The 12,486-nt window shown below is 38.0% G+C and overlaps 1 protein-coding gene across 1 annotated transcript in view; it reads left to right on the top strand.

The window, feature by feature from the left end:
* Window positions 1-1,463: 1,463 nt before the first annotated feature.
* ABCA4 (ATP-binding cassette, sub-family A (ABC1), member 4) overlaps window positions 1,464-12,486 on the top strand; it is a gene marked incomplete at both ends in the record, with an annotated part of 49,251 nt that continues 38,228 nt past the window's right edge. Inside the window, 7 exons of the mRNA XM_009077946.1 lie at window positions 1,464-1,661; window positions 4,005-4,094; window positions 4,468-4,708; window positions 6,074-6,213; window positions 7,297-7,413; window positions 8,189-8,386; window positions 11,605-11,810. Of these exons, the coding sequence (XP_009076194.1) occupies window positions 1,464-1,661; window positions 4,005-4,094; window positions 4,468-4,708; window positions 6,074-6,213; window positions 7,297-7,413; window positions 8,189-8,386; window positions 11,605-11,810 (1,190 nt within the window). The remainder of the gene's footprint in view (window positions 1,662-4,004; window positions 4,095-4,467; window positions 4,709-6,073; window positions 6,214-7,296; window positions 7,414-8,188; window positions 8,387-11,604; window positions 11,811-12,486) is intronic.

Genomic DNA, 12,486 nt, shown 5'->3' with positions numbered 1-12,486 from the left:
TCTACCCCTGCCTTTCATATTCTGGGTGCCACACTTGCACCTTTGCAAAGTTTCCACAGCCACACTTCCACTTTGTTTTGTAGCTTCTGACAGCTGAAGCACTTAATAAATAACTCCTCAAGCTTTAATCTACTCTCCAAAGCAAATGAATTAATGTTCTTTATAATTCCTCAGGGTTTTTAAATATTTCCTTTACAGGCACCACCAAACAAGTCTCAGCTGCTAACTGCAGGAGATTTGCAAATATAAAATTTTGATCGTGTTCAGAATCTTTTAGATGAACTTCTTAATTTGCTTAGATAAGACATAAATATGCATCTGTCTGACCTGGAATAGGTGTGGTGTGTTTGTTTTGATCCATGTCTTAAAGACTGGAATGCTCAGCAGATTATTTTTCTGAAGAAAATTAAATTCTGGGTAGATGTTGACAGTTATGTTTTCTGTACAGCTTTTTAAATTAATTTAGCCTAAAGATATTGTGTCAGTGCATAGTTCTTGTTTGCCTGAAAGTCACACAGGAGGCATTTACAGTCATCACAGTGTTCTGAGCTTTTATCCTTACAATTTGTACTGTGAAAGGAGATGGACAGATGATGGGAATATTATCTTATGGAGCAATTTCCAGTGCTACTTGTTATTGTATTGCCATGTATTCTGTCCATTATAAAGTAAGTAGAACTGAATCATAGACTACCAAGAGCATTCCCTAATAACAATGTAAATCCCAGGTAAATCTACTGATTTTTATGGAGTTATTCTGTATTTACATTGCTTTAACTATAATCTGTTCCCAGTGGTTGAACACTAAAGATAAAAATTGGGGTTTTTTTCTTTCTGTTCCCTGTTTATATTAGAAGTGGTAATCAGTAGATGGGAGTGATTTAATGTAAAATGGCTCTGTGAATCCTGGCTGTGTACATCTGTGCAGTGACAATAAATAATGGCTGTGGGGAGGAATTGTGGTTGAATAGTCATAACTGAAATAAAATGCTGAGGGAAGTCAAGCTTGAGAATATGTTGAATTAGCCCCTTTTTTCCTTAGAACATATGACAGCACAAATATAACTAGCCTAAACCCAAAAGGTAGAGTGATGTAACACCATCACTTGGTCCTGGGAAAACAGTTTCAAGCAAGCTGTAGCTATCCCTCCTTAGGCACAAGGATGGGTGGCATAGCATCAGGTGTGCTTAGATGACAGAGAAGAAGGGAAGACAACTCACAAGAGCTTTTACAATGAAAGAAAGAATCACTAATGAGAAGATGAGAAAATAAGGTGAGCTAGCATAACATCACATGAGGGTGGTTCAAGAGTTGATGCTTCAGCTGACCATATCTTTCTGCCATTCATTAAAATATTAGTAGGGGCTGGATATCAAGGAGTCCACTTTTGATAAATTTTTAGTTGTACCTGAACAGTTTGAAGGGTTCATAACAGTAAATGAAATATTGTTCTTGGTTGCAGTTTGCCTATGGTGTCCCTAACTTGACTCTGAAGGACATTGCTTGCAGTGAGATGCTCCTGGATCGCTTTATTATATTCAGCAGCCGAAGAGGTCTCCCTTCTGTACGCAAGGCCATGTGTGCCTTGTCCCAGCAAAGTCTACAGAGAGTAGAAGATGCCTTGTATGCAAATGTTGATTTCTTTAAGCTATTTCAGCTGGTAAGTATTAACACAATCATCCTGCCTTATGCTGTCATTTTTCTTTGGATGATATTTCATTGCTCTTCAAGAATTCTTTTGTAATACATCACCAATTATTCCAAGTGGTCTTTGTTTATTTACCCCTGCAAATGTAAGGTTACGGATTTGTGTACACTAACCTACCATCAGCAGGACACTAGACAGTTCTCAGTAGGCTTTGGGATGAAACAGATGAAATTCACAGTAAAGTACAACTAGGAGATACAAATGCAATTTAAAAATCAAAGTCTGCATGCAGCTATTATCTGGTCTTTCCAGTCTGTGTGGCAAAACAGTGTCAGGAAAGACCTACCAGGACCCTACTGAGGGTTCTGAAAATACCCCATACAACACATTCTGTCTTTGCTCCACCCAGCATGGCAGAATTTTATGCTGTAGTCAAAGCCATGATGCAGCTTGAGTTGGCATAGCCATATGCACTTTTAAAAAAAAACCCAAACAACAAACAAACTAGCAAATTGTACTGGCTTTCATCACTCTTTCTACAGAAGCTTTTCCTTACCTCTCTCTGCTCATTTTCATAGCCCTTCTTTGCGTTGTTCCTGTTTGTACTGTGACTTTGCTATAAATTGACCACATCTGCAAACTTTGGTTTAGTACAGATATATTCTGCAATTTTATATATATACATAAACATAGGTTAATGTTATTACTTTTAAATATATAATAAAATATAAATTATAACAAATAAATATATATATAATGGCATGCTACAATGGGGGTTTTTGCTTTTGTTAGATGTTCTTCTCCTAATATATTTCTAATATTTCATTTGTATTCTGCACATTGAGGTGCTGCTTTCAGAAAACTATTCACAAAGGCTCCAAGGATTCTTTCCTCGTGATAATAAACTTAGAGTCCATTGTTGTATACATCCCTCATGTCTGCTTTCCCTATGTCCATACTTTGCATTTTTCAAGAATTAATTTAATTTGCTGGTTTCCACTTTGTGATTTAATGTCATGAAACCTTCACATTGTCAGTTTGCTGTATAGAACCAGGCAGGATATATGAGCAACTGCTGAAGTTACATAGAAAGTATTGATCAGAATTTTCTTCCACAGCAGTATAGCATCATGATTAATTTTACATGGATTTTATTCAGCTCTGAGTTGCTCAGAACTGGGGACAAAGGATGTCAGATGTTTTAATTGACACACCAGCAAATCACTGTTTGATAGCACTGATAGTCAGCCATTGTGCCCATGTGACTTTACCAATCCTGATAAGAACCCGTGGTCAGCTGCTGAAAGCTGCTATTTCCATTTCTAAAAATATATCCTTTTATTTTCGTATATCTGATGCTTGCTGGAAGTAGCAGAGAATTAATGCTACAGTACTTCTAGGATAGATTTTCAGCATTTAAGGACTTGATGTGAATATGCATACTGCACTGCCCAGCTACTACGACTGCCCAGTTACCTACTGACTGAAGGGAATGGCAGGTAATCAGCAGGGTGTATGGCTAGGCAGTTTTGGGGAAGGCTGTTTAGGGCCTAGTCTCATACATATTACAGTCTAGCTATCTACAAGTCCAGCTTTATATTTTATTGTAATAGCAGAAGAAATACATGCCTGAGAAAGCCTCAAAAGTGCTACCCCAAGTGTATATGGGATTCTTCGTACAGCTGACAAAGAACGATGCAGTTATGCAAACAATGTGGTATGTGACAGCACACCACGGTGCCACCTGTTTCTTTTAAGCCATTGATAACTAAAGTGTTAACTTCTTCTGGAAAGGCAATTTGGTCAGCCTGCAGGAGCTTGGGAAAGGAATGGTTTCCATCATGTCTGACAGACAGTGAGGACCAGACTGCCTCCAAAATCAGGAAATCGCTGAAGTATAAAGTACTACAAGTTACTTACCTCCATGACAAATGGGGGTTTCTGTATCACAACCTTTCTTAAATTTGGAAGTTCCAAGAGTCTGTACATTCCACTGAAGGAATAGCCTCTGTGATAAGCAGCATCTCAGAAATGCCAGTTCTTACATTTCTCCTCCATTTTTGCACCTCTTAGCATGGTGGGTTTAGATGAGCAGAACAAAACCCAAGCTATATTTTCAGTGGCCTGTGATTGTCTCAGCCTTGTATTAGAAAGAACACTTACACAGGCAACTGTGTGAGTCTGCACATGGGTACTGAATTTGTGGCCCCACAAGACTAGCTTACAAATTACTGTTGCAAATAACTCCAAAGTATTTGAGCTAAAGAAATGCCATCTGGATTTTCTTGTCATTGTAATAGCTGTCGTCATGTAGAAACTATACAAAACTCATCTGTATTTCTTATGTGCTCACAGCTTCCCACCGTGTTGGACAGAAACTCACCAGGTGCTGACCTGAAGGCCTGGGGGAGGGTGCTGTCTAATATTTCCCAAGCAGTACAAAAGGTAAATGATCTAACAACAGATTACATTACTTTTCTTCATAGTGCATAGTCCTTGTTTTCCTTTGTTCTTTGTATGTTCCAGTGACCTGCTTTACCAGAAAGAAAATAGACTTGTTTGGGAAGAGCTGGTTCCTTAAAAATTCATTCTTCTCTCATTACAAAACAAATGTAGACATAAGCTTTGGCAATTATGAATCTTCAGAAAAGATATGAAAGAACAAGAACTGAAAACGGTGCCTGTGACCAGGACCGAGGAGAAAAAAGGATGAGATTCTGGCTGCATTCATGCTTTACCATTCTGGGCACAACTGAGACCTCTCAAGATACTTACTTCCTTTGAGGGTTGTAATTAACAAAGTCTTGTCTTACTGCAGCTAGTCAGGAGGCCAAGTGTTCAGGACCTTATGATTGTTCTGCAACCATTTGTACAAGATGGAAGGCCAGAATCCTTAGGCCACTTGGTGAGTTCCCTGTCAGATCTTTTCTGTGGCTACCCAGAAGGAGGTGGATCCAGAGTGCTTTCCTTCAACTGGTATGAAGATAACAACTACAAAGCTTTCCTGGGGATTGACTCAACAAGGAAGAAATCTGATTATCTTTATGATAACACAACCAGTAAGTTTTTCCACTTAATCTTTAAGAGACTGTAGACATGTACAACCTACATTAGGACACCACTAGTGCTTTTGTAAAGTAATATTTTTAAGCAGTTGGTTCAGGAAATTAGAGACAGGTGAAATGATTTTACTTCATACTTACTTCACAGCTGGAAGCAGATAAGCCCAGAATTGACAGCTGACAGAAATATGCATTTTCTTTTAATATGGAGGCATAAACATAGTCATCATAACTAAGACAGTCCCTCTGTTTTGTCTTCTATTACATGCTACCTGGAAGAATAAGATGTGTCTGAAGAAGGTTCAGGAAAAGATAGTGCTGCATTCTGGAATTGCTTTTCTCTACAATATGCTTTCTAAACTCTATTTTTTCTCTTAACTAGTTTGATGGCCTGCAGCACTGGAATTTAAAAATATCTCATTTTAAATAATACTCAGCTTGATACATGGTGGCTGTTCCCTTGCAAAAAAACACATGTATTTTGTAGCAGAATATTCTACAGCATGATTGCATTTTATGTAGAAAATACTCCAATTTACCAGTGATTTCATCACTTCTTGCTATTGTAATAGGAGAGAATGCAAAGAAGAACTAATTATATCTTTTCTACCATTTGTTATTTTATCTTTTTGTTATGTTTCCCTCTGTTTGCTGCATAGGTTTTTTTTCTCTACTCTTTGCTCATCAGCAATTTTTTCTGTACTACCATCCATGTTATAGCTGGTAGTAGATTCCTATGTCCCTCCTGCTGTGATAGAGTTGCAATATACAGATGAGCACTTTGCTTAGAGAGAGACTCTTATGCCAGAAACTTTAAAAGACCTCTGAAAGGCCCAGCACTCCATTTCTTCAGCCAGGGAACAAAACAATTGAATGCTATCCAAGTAAACTAATTACTTCATAGTGCAGGAGCAAGTTAAATATGTTTACGTTAAAATGTTTAATTCTAAATTATTGTAGGATCTGGTTTTGAACTGTTCCAGAGTTCAACATCCAAGCCTGCTGGATCAGCTTTGTATCAGTATCAACTACAATACAAAGGAGCTAAGTCATTAGGAGTAAATCAACTAAAGCTCAAAATTGCTCAGCATTCTGAGCTGTGTAGTTTCTTTCCATTTGAAATACCATATAAATAAAAGTAACTTTCAAATGGTTGTTTATGTTTGCCCTTCCAGTTTCTGTAGCGTGTACTTTACACCTCCAATATCTACTTACTAGTCTTTTCTGTCTGTTCAGATGTTAGACTTCTACATTGCAGAATGTGCTTTAACCATTCAGATTCAAAATTGGCAGTAAAAAAACCCTCAGGATAGGTATGATAAGATTTGATTACATAAAGACTGTCTTTCTTTCTGTCTTTAGCACCCTTTTGTAATGGATTGATCCAGAACTTGGAATCAAACCCTTTAACCAAAATAGCCTGGAGTGCTGCGAAGCCCCTGCTGATGGGGAAAATTCTCTTTACTCCTGATTCACCTTCTGTACGGCAAATCATAAAAAATGTAAGAAGTTCTGAAATATAAAAATGTATATTTCTAACAAATTGCATCCTAAGAAACACCTTTTGAAAAACAGTGACCCAGCTACCTCAGCCTAACCAGATTGTCCTCTCAGAACTCCATTTGTTCAGATGCTCACTGCAGGAAGGACAGTTACTCTTTGTTTAAAAATATGGGAGACAGATCTTCACTGATTCATCCCATCTTGGCCCACACTACATGCTTTTTCCAGGTCATTCCAGCAGCCTTTTTTTGGAATGATTCCACATTACACTAGTAAAAATAGTAATATTTATATTTATTTTACAGAGGTAGGAACATGAGCAGCTGTGTGTCAGTAAATATTTAAATGTGACAGCTGTGAAGTTTGGATAGGCTCATTGAGACCTAACATTGTGAGACTGTAAATGAATATCAGCATCATGGTTTAGTATTATATCTGTTGAAACTGTAAATAATTTTCACTTCATGAAAGTAAGATGGACTCTGGACTCTTCAGTGAAATGCTTGAAGCTGGGTGAAATGAATCTGAGCAGTTAATCAAGGTCACATATGACCTAGGTTTTAGCCCTGTCATAACCAGAAATTCACTTACTCTCAACAGCTACACAAGGCACAGAACTGCTGCTCATAGTTCACCCAGGAACACTCAGATTTACAGCAGCCCAACATTCAAGTCTTAACTAATATCTTAACTGTGAGAGTATCTGTCTTTGCCAGCTGCCTCCCATTCATTCATCCACCCACGTCATCACCTTTCTCTTTAGTTCTTAATGGAAAGAAATAGTCAAGGAGAAAAAGAGTGGAATAGATAATTATACCTAAAACCTGACTATGCAAGGGAATTAAGTTAGCTAGAGTCAATGTGCACTTGCTTTTTAACATATACAACAGTATTTCATCCTTTGATTCTGGTTAGGTTCTACAGATTCTTTTTTTTGATGATTATTAGCATTTCTACTATTTCAACTAGTTTATAAAGTTTTGGAAGTAAAAACTACATTTGTCACTGAATAGCTGGATCATAAATTTTGTAGTTTAACTCCTTAGATTTCTAACACTCTTTTCTTCTGGTATTTTCATCAGGCAAACTCCACTTTTGAGGAACTTGAACGCCTCAGACTATTGACCAAAGCTTGGGAAGAAGTAGGACCTCAGCTGTGGTACTTCTTTCAAAGCAGCCTGCAAATGAATATGATCCGTGTATGTTATAACTTAGCAGGAATCCTCAGTAAGAGCAGCCTTTCACCATCCTTTATTTTTACTAATGAAGAAGATCATTAATTTGAAAGGTTTGCCTGGAAGCACAGCCTTTGCAGCAAGGAATCTGTGTCCTTTAAGGCTGTTTGCTTGGTTACTGGGCTTGGTTTGAAGGGAAGTCGTGGATGTATTACAGTGTCTCTGTGACAAAGCCTCAGATCTGGGCATACAAGAATCTGAGTAATGTCTTCTTAGTAAAGACAGCAATTGCTGCTTTCCTGCCTCTCCAAAATGTCCTTCAAGAAGAGACAACTTGCTTTTCTTGCGTTCTGTATAGGCAAAGACGGCAGTAGGACCAGCCTTTACTGGGCCAAACAGCTCACTACTTCGGGAAATTGCTTATTTCTTCATCTCTTAGATTTGACTTTGATCAGCTGCAATTTCTATCTGTAATTAAAGTTCATAAAGCAGTTCATACTAGAGAAAACATTTGGTTTTCCCCATTTTCCTATATTAAACTATATGTTTATATCATTTATCTTCTTGCTTATACAAAAGCAATGCAGTAAATAGTCAAGGATACATTTCTTTTCAGCCGTTCTTCAAGCCTCACCTCCAGTTCAGTTATGCAATTGCCCATTTGTAAAATTAATTCCTTAGCACACCCTTTTGTACTCGTTCATGTCTGAAAAGAGCTATGGAAATTAATACCTTTCTAGCTAAACAGGTCATGGAAAGAGGATCATTGTAGTGAAGCTGTCCTGATGTATTTCTTCAGGACTCGCTGAGGCATCCGACAGTGAGGGACTTCTTGAACCGCCAGCTGGGTTCTGAAGGCTTAACTGCTGAGCACATAATCAACTTCCTCCACAATGGATCTTCAAGGAGCCGGGAGAGGGGAATGGCAGACTTTGACTGGCGGAACATCTTCACTGCTGCAGACCAAGTTCTGCGTTTGCTCAGTCAGTATCTGGAGGTAAGGTCCAGCCCTGCCCCGATGGGAATATTTGTAGAGGTTATCTTAACGCTGGGTAGGCAGTATTGGGGTCTGTGGCAACAGACAAAAAGGTTAAAATCCTAAGACATCTTCGTTTGTTTCAAATTTAATCTTAGTATTAAAAGCATGTGTTTAAAACAATACAGTGGTACAGTAATATGAATAGTTACTCTTATAATAAAATGTTCAACTTGATCCTTAAATGCTATATTCAAAATGTTGGTTGAATGTCTGAATGCACTTCAATGCTGAGAGGCAGAAAGTGAATGCAAAACCTCAAGAAAATGTTTCTTTTGTAAGTACCAATAACCAATAGGCCACTACTTTCACAAGACAGGACCAGAGAACCTACTAATTATTTGGTAAATCCTCCTTCAGGCTTTTAAGCATGTGAGCAAAATTCCATTGAAACCAATGAGGGAGTTTCTTCTTGTTCTGTAGCCACTTCTGACAAGATGTCTGTCTCTCCTGGAGTCTGTACCCCTCTTCTCTGGTGTGCTGTTTCAAGTGGTGCTCTCTGAAGACTTTTGAGAGCCACAGTGAGGTGAAGTTTAATTATACAAATAAAAAATGCTAAAGGTGTAGATGAAAATATCAAGCCTTTGTGAAGCTACTTTGAGGGAGAGGTTTCTCTGCTATGGACAAACTAATCTATTTTACTGATGAGTTCATCAAACTCTGACTAAGTCCAATGTGAAAAAGTTTATATTTTTTTAGATGGCTTAATGCTTGGGAACTCAGCCCTTACCATGTGATAGGGTCTTTGTAGAGATAAATAACATCTTAGAATCACTTCTGAAAGAATAGTAAATATTAAGTTATTATTTAATGAGTAAATAAGCTGAGCCTCAAGCTCACAGAGAAAATTTGTACTAGTTGTAAGCAACAGGACTAAGCTTAACTCTCCTAATTTCAGTCCAGTTCAGTCTAAAAGATCATTCATTCCATGCAAGAAGGCAGGAACTGAGAGTTTATCTGCCTTCCTACAGCTAGTACAAGAGGGAATAATAAAGGTGTTACACAAAGCTCTGCTGATTCTTTTGATGATCTTTTTTGCATCATGTTAGCAGAACTGTTTCTTACTCAAACTGAGTGAAATATATGGCTTGCAGCAGGTCAGTGCTGGAATATCCACAGTATCAGGGCAGTTACTGTACCTGGTAATAGATCTTTGTGTCCTAACGTTCTTTGTAATGAGCTTATTCTTTAAAGCCTGCTGTTTACACGGAGTTGTTAGCATTTGAGAATGTTTTCACACTGTGCCAAACACAATGGGAACGAATTGCTCCCTTTCAGGGACACCCTACTCCTTACCTTAGTGTGCAGTGAGGAGAGGTGTGCTGCCAGCAACTATCTTTGGAGACTCCAAATCTCTCCTGCAAACTGTGGTGGGCTGAGAATCCCACAGGTTATGCAGCAGCTGCTCATTCTCACCACCCCAAGAATTTCCTGTTCTTCCCTTTGATTACCTTAGGCCACAGAACAGCTAAACTGTTTGCAAGAGCTACCTAGTCACCTGTTTATGTTCATTATTTTCTGGTTCCAACTTCCAAACCTTTGCTTAGTATTTTGCTTTTAGTTTTCCCATCTTATTTGGACCATGTTAAAATGTTAAATAATTACTGGGAGAAGATCAGAAATAAATTTCCCCAAGTGGTTGATGAACAAATTTTGATATAGTGAGGTTTATGAAAGCTCAGACTGAGTTCAAATTCATTGGGGTTAAAAAAGAAAAAAGGGGTAGGTAGAGCACACAGCCGTTATTTTGAATGCAATTCATGTTAAGAGAAATAAATCCTAGCTTTTGGCTCTTAGATTACAATATAAAATCTCTTTTCACTTTCAAATTTTGTGAATTGTTGCAAGACTGGTGTCTTAACCTATGTTCTTATACAAGCTTTGGTTTCACTCTACTCGTGGAGAAAATCTATGAATATTTGTACTTTCTGTTTCAAAGACTTGCAGTTTCCTTGACTGGACCCCTGGGTAAGAGCCTATGCTGCTCCTTCACCCAATCCAGACACTGTCTATTCTGCAGTGAAAATCTAGACAAGATCAGTAGTCTCTCAGTACTTTGCCAGCGTAATTCCCACTGATTCCCCTGGACATCTACATGAGTTCTTCTGCAGCTGCAACAAGTAACTTGAAAATTATTCCTCATAATAAAGAAACAGTAAAAAATCCTCCAGGCACTGCAAAGACACAGTTCAACAGCAGGGCTTTGTTGTGGAAACACTGCCACTTTGGCAAGAGCTAAACTGAGTTCCTGAACTCAGTTAACTATGTGGCATAAACCTATCCTCCAAAAATTAATGCAACATGAGCCATTAGTCTAATTTGATTTCTCTTCTGGCATGCAAATCAGAGAGTTTTTCTGCCTTATTTTGCTTTCTGATATGAAATTCCATGTAGTTTAATTTTCTGAAGCGAACTAGGAGACTGAACACTTGCAAACACCAGGAAGTTATAATAAATTTATAATTTAAGCACTGTTTTGTTGTGAGTTAAAAATATATATTTTCATATAGATCCCATTAAACCATGATAGTTCAAGTTTGAAAGGAAACAGGGCTAGATTTATCAGAGAGGAAGGCGTAAAACAACCACTTGCTCGTATGAACCCTTTGATGTGGAGTAATTTTTGGTTATGACTTGCAAGAGATGATCAAGAAGATAAGATCAAGCAAGATAACCTGTTGGAATTTTATGAAGCAGGTAATTCAGTAAGTCTTTCCAGTCCATCTCTGGTAATGTCTTGCCAATTCTGAAGGGCAGAAGGTAAATATACAAACATAAATCTGCAATTTTACAGACAACCAATGCTAAAGTTTCTAGTGTTCACAATCTTTGTCTTACAATGCCTGCTAAGTAGGAGGAACATAAAGACCCTAGATTTTTATGACTTTGTGTCTTCTATATGGAGTGATAAGAACACATTTCTTAGTCACAACAGAAACTAGGACAGAAGACATTTTATTATCAAGATAGTTGAAGTATGTTAACCGTAGCCAGCAGGTTAATTGCATGTCAGAGCTCAGTAGGGATACATTATTACTAGTAAGATCAATTGACTAGGAATAAATGTCTAAATACCTAAGAGACATTAAGATTTAAATGTACGCTCTGACTTTCCAAGTGCTTCACTTGACAAAGTGCTTTTCAGCATAAGTCCATCCTCTCTTTGTAATTATTTGTAGTGCTTGACCTTGGATAAATTTGAAGGTTTTATTGATGAAACCCAACTGACTCGTCAAGCCCTTCGCCTGTTGGAGGAAAACAAATTCTGGGCTGGTGTGGTATTTCCAGACCTAGAACCCACAACCAGGAATCTTCCACCACATGTGACATACAAGATCCGGATGGACATAGATGCAGTGGAAAAAACAAACAAAATCAAAGACAGGTAAATGATGGTTACTTCTCAGTTCTTGCTTGCCATGTCATGAATATGAGATTCATAAGAATATTAGAACCTGCATTGAATACATATGTGAAATCAGGCAGTATTTGTTAGTAGTTACTATGTAGTGCAGAGCAGAATCCAACTCCAGTTTACCAGGTACTAATGTAAGTGATATCACTCTGAACAGTGAGTGGGTGCAGTAATACATTATAAAGGGAATTACTCCACTCAAAATCTGTTCAGTAACCTGCTTAAGTTTTTAGCTGATTTCATCAGTGGGAAAGGCAGACAAAGAAGTCCTGCATGGATTGTGACTCACCTCCCCTCTACCAGGACAGCAGAACTTCTCTGCTGTTCCACCTCAAGTCCCCCTCAGATGGACTGACTTAAAGGGATAGCAGAGGTTGTCTGCAGGGTTGTCTGCAGATGAATAAAATGGTATCTGGTAGTTTCAATCCAGCTGTTTCAGTTTAATCTCCAAGAATATTGTATTCCAAATACAACTATTACTATTCTAGAGCAGTTACTCTGCAACATGATAAATTTATGTACATTTGTGGCCAAAATTCCTAACCTGCCTCAGTGTAGAGAAAATGAAAGGAAACAGAAGAACCTTGCAGATCATATCCTTTGTCAAGCAGTGTGGTCTGACAGACCAAAATCTAGAAAAGACAAC

This window comes from Acanthisitta chloris, unplaced genomic scaffold, assembly GCF_000695815.1.
Source record: "Acanthisitta chloris isolate BGI_N310 unplaced genomic scaffold, ASM69581v1 scaffold13987, whole genome shotgun sequence".
NCBI classification, from domain to species: domain Eukaryota; kingdom Metazoa; phylum Chordata; class Aves; order Passeriformes; family Acanthisittidae; genus Acanthisitta; species Acanthisitta chloris.
The sequence above is the reverse complement of the archived record's forward strand: the minus strand, read 5'-3'. Positions and strand labels throughout refer to the sequence as shown.